Source organism: Mus caroli, unplaced genomic scaffold, assembly GCF_978045245.1.
Source record: "Mus caroli unplaced genomic scaffold, Mus_caroli_1 scaffold_17, whole genome shotgun sequence".
In the NCBI taxonomy this organism is placed as follows: Eukaryota; Metazoa; Chordata; class Mammalia; order Rodentia; family Muridae; genus Mus; species Mus caroli.
The window spans coordinates 86398265-86416273 of record NW_028227272.1 but is presented as its reverse complement, the minus strand read 5'-3'; the positions used below and the strand labels follow the sequence as shown (position 1 = coordinate 86416273).

General features: G+C 38.8%; 1 protein-coding gene across 1 annotated transcript; it reads left to right on the top strand.

Moving 5' to 3' along the window:
- Positions 1-10279: 10279 nt before the first annotated feature.
- Positions 10280-10465, top strand: Krtap8-1 (keratin associated protein 8-1). The gene has a single exon (XM_085832487.1). It carries the CDS (start codon positions 10280-10282, stop codon positions 10463-10465), a length of 186 nt encoding a protein of 61 aa, XP_085688613.1.
- Positions 10466-18009: the final 7544 nt, after the last annotated feature.

Here is an 18009-nt window from a genome sequence, read left to right as displayed (position 1 = left end):
AGTGACATGCCTAAGTGAGCAACCTATACAAACAGAAGGCTGAATTGTGATCTTGGCTTAGCTGGGACTGTGTTGGGAGATACTCATATGGTGCAGAGAGTGAGAAGTCCCGGGAGGTCAGCTCATCTCATTTTGCAGTTGAGAAACTTGAGCCCAAAGAAGTAATTTGCCAACATTATCACAGCATGTGAGTGTCCAACTTAGGCCTAGGATACTCTTTCATGGATTAATTCAAGTAATATGTATGAAAGCTTGCATTGTAGTGATCCAGATGTGGGAAATCCATGTAATTAAAAACATCACCTTTGTTCCCATGGAAACAAGCAAAGAGATATTAGGCACACCAGTAACGCTTAAATGGTGGCTGTGGTAAGTGAGAACAATGGCAGGCTGAGACTATATGTAAATGTTAGTTGAGGGGGATAGGAAGGCATATCCCCTCATTCATTCATGTGAATGAGCTGGTATTTGGAGGTGCAGAGATAAAAACTGTTCCATGCAGAGTAAACACCATGTGTCGAATCTTGAAAATGAACAGATACATGGTTAAGTCTTGAAGGAGTAACACACAGAGAATCTTTTTGTTTTGTTTTGTTTTATTTTGTTTTGTTCCGTTTTGTTTTGAGATTAAAGGCTCACCATGTAGGCCTGCTTGGCAGGAATGCAGACCAGGTGGCTTCCAACTCACAGAGACCAGCCTGTCATGTCTCTGTTTCTCTGAATGCTGGGATTAAAGGCACCTGGCACCTTGCCTCACTCAAAGACAAGGAATCTTAAGTAGTATGAATTAGAGGCTTTTGTATAATCATAAAAATGAAGATACAATTTTTATTCCAAGCACTGTGGGTATTACAGATATACTTTTGTTTTCTAAGAGTGCAGTTAACTTACTTCCTGTTCCATTCAGGCGCATTCCTTCTCTATTTCCTTTTTAAGCTGAGGAGAGTTGGTGAATGCTGTCCGACTTACTCTCGCCATCTGTTACGATGGCCACATGTTTCGCATCCTTCACTTTATTGATGGCAAGCATCACACGCATTGATTTGTTTAAGGGGAGCCATTCTTTTTAATCCTAGGTGTTAGGGTGTTGTTATAAAGCTGCTGAACTGAATTTGCTTGGACTTTAGAGTAGTTTTACATCTATGCTCATGGGTTTCTAACTCTCACGGCGTGTGGAGTCTTGTCTGGCTTCCCTCTCAGGGTGATGCAGGTTTTGATGAATGAGTTTGGAAGAACTCCTGCTACTTCAGTCTCTGGAAGAGCTTGAGAAGTACACTTGTCAGTTGTTCTCCTGTTCAACAGTGAAGCCATCTTCCTCCATATTTCATATTTGGAGGCAGGGAGAGATATTCTATATGATTCACTCTCAACGTTCATTATTGATCTGTTTATATTTTATCTTTCTTCTCTATTTTTGGAGGGCTGCATGCTATAGGAATTAGCCTATTCCTTTCAGATCATCCAATCTTTTGGTAGTTTCTAGGATTCTATATTTAGGATCTGTATTATCAGTCATAATAAGTTTTCTTTATATATATATATATATATATATATATATATACTATTAGGTATTTTCTTCATTTACTTTTCAAATGCCATCCCAAAAGTCCCCCATACTCCCGCCCCCCACTCTCCTACCCACCCACTCCCACTTCTTGGCCCTGGCTCCCCTGTACTGGGGCATATAAAGTTTGCAATACCAAGGCGCCTCTCTTCCCAAAGATGGCCGACTCGGCCATCTTCTGCTACATATGCAGCTAGAGACACGAGCTCTGGGGGTACTGGTTAGTTCATATTGTTGTTCTTTTGCTTCTCATTTTACATAAATCTTCTCTTTCATTGTCCAGACAAAGTTCTTCTAGTTTTATTTGATAAAATCGATTGTGTGGCTGTTTCTCAGTGACTTTATCTATTGATCCTCTAATTGTTACTTTGTTTTCCTCCTGCTAACTTTGGGGATTGTTTGATTTTTCTGATTCTTTGAAACATGGGGTTGATTGGTTTGTACTTTCTTTCTTTTTAATATTTAACTTTTTATTGATACTTTCACATAATGTGGCCCAATCCTACTCATCTCTTGTTTCTTAGTAACACTCCCCGCCTTGCAACTCCCTCCTCGAAGGAAAAACAAATCTCACTGTGGAAGCTGTAGTGTGTGACAGTGTGTCCCACAGAACACCCTTTTGTGCACACTTCTTGCAGAGCTTCATTGTAATGAGCCGTTGGTCTGGTTCCAGGCCCCTGGCTTCTGCTGCAGTATCAACACCAGGACCCCTCTCATTACTCTCATTACTGCCCCATGTCATGGAGATCCTGTAGCTTTAGATTTGCAGGAATGGCCCCTTCCCGTACTCCAGCAGTTCATAGATGGGGTAGACATTGGGGTGGGTCAACTCAAAGCCCTGGATCTGGGTCAGCGTGTTAGCTGAGCTGGCCATCCCAACAGCGCCCCTGCACCCACACTACCAGGGTGAGTTCTCCAGCACTACCTTTGCAAGGGGCAGGGTCAGCTTTCCAGTGCTCATACCCTCATGCTGTGTGGACCCACGCCCATGCCAGGAGGGCCAGCTCTACTGTGGTGCCGAGCCCACTCTTCAGAGTGCTATATTCAGTGAAGGTCAGGACCAGCTCTCTCACCTGCTGCAGATGGCAAAAGCAAAGGGGGTGGGGGAGGGCATCTTTTCTTTGAATGTGCCACTGAATGGCAGATGAAGGCAAGGCCAGCTCTCCAGAAAGCGTCATAACCAGGGCCAGCTCTACTCTGCTTCCTGGGCCAATGGCAGGGCCCACTCTCCTGATTGCTGCAGCTGTCAAGGGACAGGGCCAGCTTTTCTGATCTCAGGCCTTTGGATCCAGCTCTCCCATGATGCCCCTGCAAGAGATGGGGCCAGCTTTGCACAGTTCTTAGACATCAACATGGCCCCAGACCAGAGACATCTGCCTGGCCTTTGGTGTTAACAGACCACATTGCTATAGGGCCATAAACCCAGACATAGCCCTCGGCGGCACCATGGGCCAGGACCTCATTATGGCCTTAGGTGTCATTTCCTGGCTACTCACATCAGTCTGTTCCCTAATACACTGAGTCTCCAGTTTCAGGTCTCATTATTGCACATACATCTTTCTGTCTTACTCTCTCTCTTCCATCTCTGAGACAGGGTCACCACTAAATTGTGTGTCTTAGTGATGCCTGGAGCCTCGGGTTGTTTGGGGTTGTCTCAGGTGTGGTTTGCCCATCTGGGCCCTGTGACACTAGGCAGCAGTGATCTTGGAGGTTCTTTGCCCACTTGGGCCACATGGCACTGAGCTGGGGGATCATCTTAGGCTTCTTCCCCTGCCTGCCCATAGCACATCTGTTTGTACTTTCTTATGTAGAGTTTATTTCTATCATACGTGTTTTCTCTTACTACTCCTTTGGTTCCATTTCTTATTTTTTAATTTGTATTTTATTGCTTCAGATTCCCTGTCTCAGTGGAGCAGGCTGAACTTATTTTCCTCCTATTTGTAATTTTTTTAAAAAGTTTTCTTCAATTATCAACTTCTAGTTTCATACCACTACAGATCAAAAGATTAATTCATATACTCTCAGTCATCCCAAGTTCGTTAAACATTTCCCTGAGGTGACAGGTGATTGACCCTGGAGAATGCGCTGTGTGTTGAGAGGAATTTCTGTTCTGCTGCTGCTAAAGGAAGTTCAGGACCTGTCTTTTAGACCATTTGGCCTAAAGAAGGGTTCAGGTCTAATGTGTCCTCACTGGGTTTCCATTTGAATTATCTGCTCATTGTTGAAATGGGATATTAAAGTCTCTTCCTGTGATTATATGGCTTCCCGTCTCTCCCTTTGGGTTTGATAACATTTGCTTTCTATATTTAAGAGCTCTGAGGTTGAGTACAGACATACTAACGAGGGTTAATTTTCTTGATTGATTTCCTCTTTATCAGCACAGTGGACCTCCTTTCATGTCACAGGTCCCAAAGAATGTCCGGTGTGATATATGTGGGTCGATTTCTACTCCTCTTTGCTCTCCATTTGTGTAAGAACTTCCATCATCTCCAAGTTTCAGTCCAGCTGTGTCCGTAAAAGTGTAGAGATTCTCGTGAAGACAGAAAACACTTGGGTCCCTTTGGTATCCATTCAGCTTCTCTATGTCTTCTGACTGAACTCTAATCCCTTTACATTTAACATAATCAGTAAGTTGCCATTTATGAACTGCTTTCTGGCTTTTTTGTATTTATTTCTGGCTTTTTTTGTTAATATTTTCCTGTGTTGATTCATTTTTTTTTCCCTTCTGGTTTCTCAAAGCCCTGTAGGTATTCTTTAGTGTCAGGAGGGTTACATAAAAAAAGTATTTTAAGTGGCCTCCAAACTTTGATCTTACACAAACGCTTGGCGTATTCCCTCTCCTACTTTTATGTTTTTGATGTAAATATTTACAACTTTTCATATTGTATAACCACTACAAATTATGTGGCTAAAGTTCTTTTTAATGTTTTTATCTTTTAAATGCCACCCCAGAGTTATAACTTTACCACACTTGTAATACTAGAACACTCTGAACTGAATAGTGTGCTGTGTTTTACCAGGTAGTCTATACTTTCATATGTTTCCATATTTATAATTAATATCCTTTGATTTCAGCTGGAAGAACTCCCTTTAGCATTTTTTTGTAAGCATTCCTTGGCAACAGATCCTTTGGAATTATCCACTTGGTGAAGGCTGCTAAGGTCATTGGCGAGCAGGTCACCTGCAACCTCATCGGATTCTGCCAAGTGGCTGATTTTGACAGTTCCTGTCTTTCTTTGTTCCCAGCTGGTTTTAGATGTCTCCTCAGTGATTTGTGTGAGTTTCAACTCCAGCAAGCCCTTTGAAAGGCTGTAGAACCTCTGCATTTACTTTATCTGTTTTCTTGTGAAGAGACTCCATGCACTTGGCAATTGTCTCCCAGTCTTGAATTATACATATCTAGGGGTTGGGATGGGATGAGCAAAATAAAGCTGTTGTTTTGATTTTAAATAGTTTTTTTTTTTTACTTTTGAGGTTATAGTATAATTATATCATTTTTCCTTCCTTTCCTTCTCTCTCTCCAACCCCCCCCCCCCATACCGTCCCCTGCTCTTTCTAATTATGGCCTTGTTATCTTTAATTGTTGCTATAGATGTATACAATATAAGTGCAACCTGGTTGGTCTGTTTAATATTACTTATTTGTATACATTTTCAGAGATGAGCATTTGGTATTGAATAGCCAATGACGTGCTCTTTCCTGAGCAAGCCTCTTTCTCCCCTTCTCAGGATTCGTTAGTTCCCTGTAGTTCTTTGTGTACTGTAGAGGACGCATGAGCTTCTCTCTTTGACACTAGCACATCTATTGATGTTCTTGTTTAGCTCATGTGTAGGCAGCCATACTGGTGAGACTTAATGAGTATAGCTTCTGACATTGCTAGGAGACACAGTCTCACCGCAAAGTCCCTGATCCCCTGGCTTTTACAATCTTCCTTCCTCATCTCCCAAAACGATTCTTGAGCCCTAGGTTCAGGAATTGTGTTGTAGTTGTATAACTGGGCTGGGCTCCACAACTCTGCATTTTCATTGGTTGTATTTTTTCTGTAATGTTCTCTGTCTGTTGCAACAACATATTCCTTTGATGAGGGGTTAGGACTACACTTATCTCTGGGCATAAGGAGAGATAATTAGAATATAGTCAGAACCATTGCTGATTTAGTAATGTTATGGGTGGTTCAAATATTTCCCCCTCATTATCTGTAGGGTTTTGTCTCTAATATGTTGCTAAATCTTCTTAAATGGTCTCCCAAGTCATCCTCATACAATTTGTGGTTAGGGAATTTTGGTTTTTCTGTGTGTGTGTGTGTGTGATATGTGTGGCTAACATGATAAAAGTTTTGCTGTCTAAACATTTTGACTATAGGCTAGCAGATTAAAAAGTAGTTTTGTGTCCTCTGGTGGCGTACACCTTTAATCCCAGCACTCAGGAGGCAGAGGCAGGTGGATTTCTGAGTTCGAGGCCAGCCTGGTCTACAAAGTGAGTTCCAAGACAGCCAGGGCTATACAGAGAAACCCTGTCTCGAAAAAAAAAAAAAAAAAAAAAACAACAGGCTATTGGTATGTTTTCATACCCCATTGAATACAATTTGTGCCGCCCATCCCCTGGAGTGTGGCCAACTGATCAGAACCCAAATCTGCTCCCTGAACCTCCTCTTTTTCTCTTAGAGCCATTAACTGTCAGTAGCTCCTCAGCTAGGGGATAGGGACCTGTGAACATGAACATATTGAAGTGTTTATTGGCCTGATCTTGTGCAATATGTCACCATTACTAAGAGTTCATGAGTGTAATGGCCCTGTTATGTGCACATGATGCTCAAAGCAGTCCTTGCTGACATCACTGCCTTTCATTCGTTCTCTTACATCCAAGAGTCTATTGAACTACTAATGGCTCCTGGAAGGCAAATTCCTTAGGGGATTTGCTCTTAACTACATTTTTTTTTTTTAACAGTAGATCCAACTATTTCCCTTACCAGCGTTCAGCATTAAAATGCCAATTTTCAAGACAAAATTAGTGCATCTATTCCTTCCATAATGGAGCTTTGCTGGACTGTCTCCACTTCTTTAGGTAGAAGTGTATATTCTCTCCCTTGGACTTATGTATTTCATTCACTGATTGTTTCCAGTGTAGTTACCATTTCTTACCTATTTTTGCAATTTCTAGCATCTAACAATTACTTGAAATTCAAGAGATGTTCAGTTTATGACTTTTAAGAAAGAGATTTATTTGTTTATTTATTTATTTATTCATTTATTGTATGTGAGTACACTGTTGCCATCTTCAGACACACTAGAAGAGGGTATCGGATCCCATTACAGATGGCTGTGAGCCACCATGTAGTTGCTGTGAATTGAACTCAGGACCTTTGGAAGAGCAGCCAGTGTTCTTAACTATGGAGCCATCTCTCCAGCCCCCAGTTTATGACTTTTAAAATACACATTTGCTTATTGAAAGATAAATTTTGTGCTCTAGGATGACCACTGTTATATTAAATCTTATATAGTAGCCTGGGGGTGTAGCCCAGTGGTAGCACTCACTAAGCATGTATAGAATTCTAGCTTTGATTCCTAGCACCACAAAAAGCAAATATAACAGCAGTCCCTTCTAATTGCTTTATATGTTTAATGAATTAGTAAATGAAGTAGAAGCATTACTTCTGATGGTGATGAGACTTGTGCACATGAATTTCCCCTTTTTCTGAAATTTTCGTACATTTCTTTTTCCTTTGTAGAGAATCAAGGAACAAGATTTTCCCCACTTTATCTTTATACATATTAAAGTTTACTTAAATCAAAGAAGAGAAATAAAATTGAAATACAACTGTTAATTGTACAACATTTTAGGAATGCCATTAAATGAGAAAAACATTCTGAGTTTTATGCAAATGTCTACCCTGTAACCACTGCTCAGATATTGTCGCTGCATATGTAACCATCTGCTTTTCTCTTCCTGAGACCTGGTATGATATGGCTTTGTTGGGAAGGGCAGGGCAGGGGAGACATTTGAGCTGTATTTAGTTTGGGTTAGTGTTGACTGGTTCAGATTCCTTCTGAAGTTTTCTACAGCTCATTGGATGGCAAGATAAAGTCCAAAAGAGATGTCTTTCAGGGTCTGACTAGGTAGAAATTAAAGTACAAACTTGTTTAACTTGGAATAGTCGGATAGATTCCCGTGGTTCTCAGCCACTTCCCTATCCAACAAAGCTACTTCATATAGGAACAGCTTTCAGGAATTCTCCTCTCTGTGACTCTGCCAATTCACCCGGAGTATGTGTTGTGAGCATTCATGGCTAGAACTTATTTCCTGGGATGCATTTCTGTTATGACATCCAGCCCAGGAAGGATGATTAAGGGAACAGTTTGAAGTGATGGAGTCAGAAATTCATTTATGGGAAAGAAAAATCTAGAAGTTTGTCAGGCAGCTAAATAGTAAAAACAGAATTTGCTCCTGGATTTCCTAATGTTTGTTATTCTTGTTGGCATTTAATTTTTTGTGTGTGTGTTTTTACCTTCACACTGATTTTTATTTATGTTGTTTCCCTATTTGTGAGGAAGGCTCCTGATAAGTACGAAAGTCAGACTTTGTAACATGGATCCTCTTTAAGCATCACGTTTTAGAAAAAAGAGCTTTCATATATTCAGTTGGGTTGGGTTGGCCATTATTTTTAAAAGTGACTTGTGGAGAAACAATGGGTTTTCCTGAAAATTTCTCTTAGCATTTTTTTTTTTGTATAAATTGAGAATAGAATTCAGGCTATTTTCTATTAAAAGGGTTATGCTTATTTAAAAGGATGGCATATATAAATTCTTTATCACTCACAATACAAAGCTGTATATTATGTCACCAAGGGCAAAAATCAGCATGTGTCAGATTCAGTGAGTGGGAGAGGAAATTTGTTTAATCAGGCTTTTATAATTGAACCTTGGCATTGATTCAAATCTTTTTTTTTCTGTTATACAACACATTTAGTTTGATTTTATTCTTTTCCTAACACACCTGCATTTTTGTTACTAGATGAAATAATATTATGATGGTTACAATATATCATAACTCGTTCCAAGGATTTTAGGAAATGTTTTCCAGTATCTTAACATTCATGAATGAGGCTAAGGGTAATTTTCTGGCCCCTTTAGTTGTACATCACATGAAGAGCTTGAATTTTAAGTTCTGAATCAGTATAGGCAGCACCCTATTTATGAAGCAGGATGGTGGGACAACTCTGTGTTTTCAAAATTGCTTCTGCTGTAATTAAACAATTAGTGGTTAGAACACTGGCATAGCTTTGAGTTTCTCTACGAGTCTGATTTTTTTTTTTGTCCTTGGAATCAACCTATGGCCCCTTGGGTGTTGATAGAATAAAATCACATTTGGGATGTTAAGTAAAGTCTAGGGGCTGGTTTGTAACACGTTTCTGTTTTGTGTCGGCTGGCTGGCTAGACCATGCTTTGTTTTCTACTTCATGTCATGTGCCCTCATCTGTGGTACTGTTGTAAATCCCACATAAAGTTCCATGAAGGGAAGTCTGCATGCAGGTATTAGGGAAATGGTTTGCCAGATCATATATGGCCCAAGACAGTTTTGATAAATCTAATCTTCCTCCAATTCCTATTTGTGGACTAAATCTCCACTGAAAGGAGACTGGTCTAGGCTCCCTATTCTAGGGGAAATAATCATTCTAAAAATGAAATGTATAAAATTCATTATTCCCAATGTAGTTGCCACTTCTCACTCATTTTTACAATTTCTAGCATCTAACAATTACTTGAAATTCAAAAGATGTTTAGTTTATGACTGTTTAAAAAAGTCTGTGAGTTTATATTATCATTTGACACTTCATAAAAAAATCATCATATTTTTCAGATAAAATGCCCTTACTTGATTCAATAGAAAAGTCATCTTCATTTTAGGATGAAATTTTCCATTAGTTTTTGTTGTTTTTGCTGTGTTGCTACTTTAAACATTTACCTGAAGTAGTGTATTGGATCAACAAATCACACCAGTGTGACATTTAGAATTATGATTAATTAACAAATTATACTTTGATTTTACAGATTTTTAATTGTAGAGGTGGTATAGACATGTACTACTAGATATGATTCTGATGGTGTCTATCCAATTAACTTTTACACACAGTTTAGTTTCCTGAACAGATTAGCTATAGATGGGGGAAGGTCTGTGGTGAGCATCTTACACACTTAAAAAAAAAGGAAGAGAGAATTCTTTAATCCAGCAAATGGTAAGAGATACTCTGATTCGGAGACAAACTCATAGCTTATTATTTGACTTAAAGTGTCCTACACATATCTACTGAATTCTAAACCTGGTTGTGTAAATTCAGAGCAGGAGATGACTACATTAAAGCTAACAACACTAGACTCTTTCTTGGCGTTACAAAGCCTGCTAACTGAAATTATATATAGGGTCTGTAAGACCAAGCACTTTTGAAGTCCCTGTAATAACCCATTTTGGAAGGCACATAACTTGTTTGATGGAATCGACTCCTTGCATTATATCACAAAGAGCTTTCTCATAGACTCTTAGGCAAGAGCACAACAAATTAACGAGCTTTGTGTAGTGCAAATTGGTGTCAAGAATGAAAATGAGGGCCTTGTGTTTTCTTAAGCCACACCCCCCAGTCAGGGTATATAAAGATGGTCTGAGACTACAGAATCCATCACACTCACTCCCCTCCTACCTAAGCCTTCCACTCCTGACATCATGTTCTACACCGGTGCTGAGGGCGCTGTCTTCCCAGGATGCTACTGGGGCAGCTATGGCTACCCTCTGGGGTACAGTGTTGGCTGTGGCTATGGTAGCACCTACTCTCCAGTTGGCTATGGTCTTGGCTATGGCTACAATGGCTGTGGGGCTTACAGAAGATACTGGCCATTTGCTCTCTACTGATTTGCTGTGATTCCCCCAGGCACAGATCCATCTCTTCACAAAGGCTCTGCGGCACCTCCAGGTTCCAGCTTCACCACCCTTCATCTCCCTTTCTTCATCAACCTCTTCCAAGAAGCTGTTTTTCAGATCTTACAACTGAGTCTCAAGCAAAGGAACTGAAAATCTAGATGATGCCTTACTCTGCCTTTCCTGGATGCTCTTTATTTGGGACTTTTTCAGAAGCTTGGCAACCCATGTGGCATGTATTGCTTTTGAATATTTCAAGACTCTCATGATTCCCTGTTATGGTGAAGTTGTGGATGTGTCTGTCAAATTCTCAATAAATTTGTCTGAGCTTGCATTTCATTCCTTGAGTGGAGTTTCCTTTTTGGTATGTGCATATTTTCTGATACATTCACTGGGGGAGGGAAGCAGGTTTAATTTTAATCACTCAGCCTTAGGAGTTGTGAAGAGGCAAATATTCTTTGATCTTGTGTGATAACTTGGTCAGAGGTTTGGTTACTATCCTGGAAAGAGTTGCTTCTCTGAGCTTTTCCTGTGTTGTGAATTTATTGTGGCATGGAAGCTGGACTGGAGTAAGACATCCAAAGAGGGTTTTTATGAGACTGGCATCTCTCATGTCAAGGATACATTGTTTGGCATCCCTCTTCTATCTCACTATCGCCTGCCTTTCTCTAAGTGAAACAGAACAGGAGAAACTTTCACAGTTATTCTGGGTTAGCGTAGATGAAACTCACTGTGATCTGTCTCCCAGGGAATAACGATTGCAGAATTTAGCACCATGTCCCCTCTTTAAGGACTCTGGAGCATTAAGTAATAGAGAAGGTACACACATCCTTTGAGTCTGAGATTCTGTTAACTGAAGTGATAAATCCCCCATATCAAATCATCTTAGATGTCTCCTTTATAGCTTAGAGGCACCCAGGTTAGAGACAATGACGGGAAGCTTCTTAATCTTGGAAGAATCAATATCAGGTGGTGAGCTCCACTATAAAAGATATGAGCTATAACAAATGAGTATCTCTGAAGATATATCAGCCTTTCTCTATGCTCCATTAGAGAAGAGAGCAATAGCTCTTTTATAAGATGTGTCGAAAACATCTCAATCCTCCTGTTGAAAACATTTTGGGTATGAGACAAGTATTCTTAGCAATGGGCAATTTGGCTGAATGCTGCGTTTTCATTGAATATCTGGAAACAATTTTACTGCATATCATTCACCTACACATGTAAGAACTGGAGGGATCATTTAGGAAGATAATTTTCTTCAACGTATTTCATCCGATAAATGTATTGCAGCAAACACTAAGTGCAGGAATACCTAGCGGCACAACATTTTAAAAACAGTGGACATCATTACAGCCAATGCTCCCCTCAGTTCAAAACCCCCATATAGGCACAATGTTAAAAACAGTGGACATCATTACAGCCAATGCAACCCTCAGTTCAAAACCCCCATATAGGCACAATGTTCACTCATGCTGAGAACTGTGATTTAGCTAAACCTACAAGTTATCATAGGACAGGTAAAGAGAGATTAAAAAAAAAAAGACCAACTAATTGGAATGAGGAAATATACTGATATGGAATGATGACTAACTGCTATAAAATTTTTGGGCTCACCAGATATCAGATATCATCTAATCCAGTGCTACTAAAGCATAAGTGTGCAGGAAAGTAGCTTGCATACCTGATGTGAAATGTAAACGCGCATGCCTCGTCTCCAGGGAGTCTGATTTGGTGCACATTTGTGTAAGGTCCAGGGCTTCTGAAGCTTTTAGTTAGCACCTCAGGATCTGAGAGGTGATGTTACCTCCATACTGTAAGGAACACAGTTTTGGTGCTACTCTGCATGCATATGCATACATCCCATGCATATATACACATGCACAAATATACACACATATACACAGACTATCATCTTGCCTATCTATCATCTACCTGTCTATGTATGTATGTATGTATGTATGTATGTATGTATCTATCTATCTATCTATCTATTACCTATGTATGTATGTATGATCTATGTATGTACCTATCTATAACTATCTATCTACATATCTATATATCTATATATGTATGTATGCATGTATGTATGTATGTATGTATGTATCTATCTATGTATCTATCTATCTATCACCTATGTATGATCTTCCTATGTATCCATGTATCTATGTATGTATGTATGTATGTATGTATGTATGTATGTATCTATCTATCACCTATGCATGATCTTCCTATGTATCTATGTATCTATCTATGTATCTATCTATGTATGTATGTATGTATGTATGTATGTATGTATCTATCTATCTATCTATCTATCTATCTATCTATCTATCTATCTATCATCGCTCTATCATCTATTATTTGTCTGCCTATCTTATCTATCATCTATCTATCTATCTATCTGTCTGTCTGTCTGTCTGTCTATCTATCTATCTATCTATCTATCTATCTATCTATCTATCATCTATCTGTCTGTATATATGTAGAGAGAGAAATAAAAAGAAAGAGATTGTTCTTGGATGAATCCTGGTATTTTTAGAATTCTCTGATGAGTTATCAGCTGAACAATTGCACTTGTCTAAACCTCATGCAGTAGTGTGATTTCCACTCTATGATTTTTTCTTACTGACATCTCATGATGGCTCATGGGCATCTTCTCACCATAAAAGGAGAGGTTTTTGAATGCTTCAAGGTTCTTTAGAAGTTATTTCTACATGTCTACAATCTACATATCAAAACCATCTCTCCAGGTCTTTGATTTTCTGTGTCCCATTTTTAGGTTTTCTATTCATCTCAGGTAGACCCTCTACTTTGGTCATTAGACCTTGAAACTTCTTGGGTACTTAGCAGGAATAACTCATCAGTGGCAACTAAATAGGAGAATGTTAAGATCTAGTTACCTGTCTTGGTTCACAGGGATGTTCTAAAGTCTTGAGCTAATTTTAACAGAATATCTGCTGCACTATGTCTTAGTGAACATTTCCCAGTGGTCTATAAAGTTTGTTTTGAAGAAGTTCATCATCTGTCCTTCTCACAAGGTAGGGGAAGTATTCTCGGAGTGGCATTATGTATGTAACGAGTGCATCTGGTCATATTAACTTGTATAAGTGTTTCTCATAAAACAAGACAGTCAGGAATCTGAAGGCAGCAGAGGCTATTAGATGTAAGGCATCTCATAACCACATTTCATTGTTCACACATTTAAGAAAAATAACAAAATGATTTCCCCTTCCACTCATTTTATTCCATTGGTGTTTTCACTGTTCATGGAGTAGTTTTGTTGTCAAAGTTTCTGAATTCCCAGAGAACCAGAGGGTTCAAGCATATAAGGCAAAGTCAGCTCCTAATTGGCTGTGGGAACAGTTTCTCAGCCCAGAGATCAAGAGAGAAGCCTCCACAGCACAGGGAAACTTCCAGCCAAAGAATTCATCCTTCGAAAGATGAACATGGCTTCTATTCCAGGTTCATTTCTACTTCTCATTGTCATTTTTCCCTGACACAAATGCATACATAAGGAGGATAACCAAACACTTCACAAAATCAAATTCTATTTACTTAGCAAAAATGGCTGGGCCATTAATACTAAGCATAAGCTACCTTTATGTCTTGTGACAAATTGACTAGAAAAACAACTGTAAGGCAGAGAGCTTTCATTTGGCTCATGGTGTCTGGGGCCACGGTACATCACAGAGGGAAAGTGTGGTACCAGGGCTCCATTTTCAGTAGGGGGAGCATGAATCAGCATCTGTTCACATGTGGGTAGACAAAGAAGCAGAAGAAGGTCCAGAAGTAGGTTAAATCCTACACCAACCTGATCTTACTGGACCATTTTTGACTTTGTAGGCTGCAGTTTTCAAGGTTCTGGAACCTCTCAAAAATAATGTTATAGAGTGGTTACTAAATGTGTGAACACAGGAACCTGCTCAGAACATTTCACATTCAACTCCTAACAATTTCAAACATAGAAGAATACATGTGTAGCATTTAAATTAAATATTTTTCTTAAATATTATTTTCTCATCTAAAGGAAGTTTTATTTACACTTTTGATAATAGCTTCAAACACAGAGAGTGAACTGGAAAGTTCATTCGTAATGTGATTGTGATATTTGATTTCTCAGAATCCCCTACCATCAAATGGTGACTCCTCTCAGAGATTCAAGTTATGATTGATTTGTCTATGGATATGTTCCGTTTGCATATGTGAAAATAAAGTATATTTTGAAACCATCCACCCATCGAATCAAACATGCATGCATCCATCCATTTGCCCATTCAACCAACCAATCAACCATCTACCTAGCCAGTTCTTGAATGAAGTTTGGCGTAAGTTCTCAGAGTAGCATAGTTACTTTTGAGATGAATGCTTGGTTAGAACAAGTCTTTAGACCATGGGTTTCTTAGGACTCCATTAATCTTTATTTTTTTTTTTTACCATTATCCAAAATAAAAAATTAGCAGGAAAGAGATAAGAGAACAGTGATTTAATTGATTTCTATGTTTGTAGCAGGTCATTATTCCTCTTTATAACCAGACATGATTGGCTTCATTCTAGGTTCCGTTGCTCTAATATTCACACATCTATGTTCTGGGATGGAGAAAGTCCCAGTGAAACATTCACAGTATGCAGATGTAGATTGGCAGAGTGGGAGGGACTTCCTGTCAGGGTGTGCTTATCGGAAGCTTTGTTTCCTGTCTGCCTATGACAGAGAATAAATGGCTATTGCTTTCAAAATAACTGAAAACTGATAGCCACAAGGGTATTTCACTTGCCTCACTCAGCACTGTAGCCTTAAAATATACCACATCATTTTTATAGATTATATTGGGCCTTTAGTAAAAATAATACAAATGTTAAGTGAAAATATTTTAAAAATCTCTGATAATGGTAATGATATTTTTCAAAGACCATTCAAGCCTGGAAATGATACTCTTTTGTGTGTGTGTGTGTGTGTGTGTGTGTGTTTGTGTGTGTGAGATCCTGAAGAAATGTCATGGAAGCACATAGTGTGAGCTCCAAACTTCCCCCTCACAATGCAGAGATGATTGCAGATGCCGTTTCTCCAGAGTCCACTGTAGCAGAAGTGTCCACTCCCCCAGCTCTTTCTGAAACATTCGTTTAACGTCCTCAGAATTGAGAAGCATCCAATAGAGAGCATTTCTCAGTACTTTTCTTCATAAATGTCAAAAATGATTTCCCTCCCTGCCTTAGAATGATAAGTGAGTGAGTGATCCAAAGTTGCACAGTCCAGAGACAGAACAGCAGCCAAGAAAGAAAAAAAGGGAGGCTTCCTAGGTTATAGAAGAGCTTTCTTGGTTGTTTTGGGCTTTTTGTTTTTTGTTGTTGTCCATAATGCAATGGGACAGATCTCTCTACTACAGGGCTTTTCTATCCCCACACTGGTCCTAAAATCAGAATTTCAACATAATTTGTCTACCACTTACCACGTTGTTAATCATTCTTCCATTGTATTCACTCAATGCTTTCTAACTACAACGTGTGGATGCATTTATTGCTTGTCTTCATTGGGTTGGTTTCTAGTTTGGAATGTTTGATGGGTAGACAGGCCATGGTATCTATTTCTCAGATCCTGGCAGAGAGTTTCGTGAAGCACAAGGCTGTTCAGTACATTCCTACATTGTTTGGAACTGCCACAGTCATATTTTCTTGTTGTTGAGAAGACAGATAATTGGAGGATTGAATTTGGAGTCTGGTTTGACTAGACACTTTGAAGACACTGCAGTAACTTCTCATTATAGGAACAAAACCCATAAAACAGAATCTCTCGTTGACTGGTAGATAGTGGAGCTCAAACTTCTTTCATGAATAATGAGGATTTATTACTTTTAAAAATGAGAGCTAGAATATTAATGAGAATATTATTCTTCTTGATCTAAATAATGGTATATGTCCAAAAAAGCAAAAAGAGAAATGAATTAAGTATGTCCTGTCGTAATATTAATAATAACCAAGAAATGAAATAAACTGAAACAAAGACCAATGGATAGGTGAATTAAAAATGTGGTATAAATACAAAAATGGAATACTATTCAGCAGTAAAAGAGATGAAATGCTATTATTTCAACACAAGAGATGGGATTGGAGGATTTGTATGTGAAATAAGCCATGCACAGAAAGACAAGTATGACATGAACCCTTCAGATTCACATGTGAAATCTGAAGGAGCTGACATCAGGGATAGAGGTAGTAGAATGGTGGTTACCACAGATAGGGTGAATGTGGTGAGGAGGCAGGAATGGGGATGCATTTACCAGTAGGTGGTAAGGTACCCTTAGGTATAAATAAATCAGAAAGTGATTATATAGTAGACTGGTTACAGATAATCTCAATAGACATTTCAAAAGAAGAATTTCGAGTCTTATCGCTTCAAAGATGTGACACCCATATGTAGGATATAGACCTGCTGGCCTTGATTTGAGCACTTTAATATTTTGGTGTATATGTCCACCCATATACTTACCCCAGGGTAAGTATAGATCTTATGTATCAATTTAAAAAGGAGTGAAGAAGATATACTTCTCATCACAGGCTCTGTTGAAGTTATATGGGAGTCTCAAGGGAGGAAGATTAGCATTTCATGTTATAGCCATGGGCCTAGCTTTCAGGTCAAATCGTTTTCCCCTCAGTAATGTGCTAGGGTATCTTCCCTGAGAGCTTACCCCCAAGGTGCTACTGGGAAGGGCACAGAGCCCCAGCCAAGGGGCTCTTTCTTGCAGGATACCACTGTAGACAATATTGAGCAAGGTGTTTCTTCTAATTTTTCAGTGTAACTTAGACTTTGGCACTTCTGGGATATTCTGTTTTCCTATGTCTAGTCTGGTGATGTTTTTCCTGGAGCCCAAAGATGCTGCTTGATCAAGTGCAGCCTCTGCTTAGATGTTGGGTGACTCATCTGAGATTTGGACCTTAATCTAAAAGTTTGGACTTCCCCAGAGTTTGCATACAGGACCAGGGCTCTCATGTGATATATACTCAGCGTTGACACACTTGTCAGTGTTTCTGACTTAAAGGCGTATCTATTTTTAGTTTTTCTCAGAAAATACCCTGGGTGGACATGAGATATTTTGTTTAAATATATTTATATCACTTGTACTTTCAGTTACTTTCTAAAAAAAAAAAATCTCCCCAAACCATCAAGATAATATTTTACATAGACTAATAAAATGAAAACAGTCTTTTAGATTGTTGAAAGACATTTGATCTAGTATTTTGAATAATTAAAGTGGGTTTTGGATTTATTTGATTTATATATTAACATCAAAACAAGAGATAATGAAATAAATCCAATTTGATGAGTATCTGAAATAAACCAAATGTATAAAAGAGTATAGCACATACCAAATCAGTTTAAAATTAACTAAAATATAATTTAAATATTAACACGTACACCTATGTACTCTTATTACTCTCTTTTCAATTTAAATTTTATTTTTTGAGAATTTTATAAAAGTGTACAATATTTTCATCGTTTCTACCTCTCCCTCTTCCTCTTCTAATTCTTCTCTTGCCCCCTA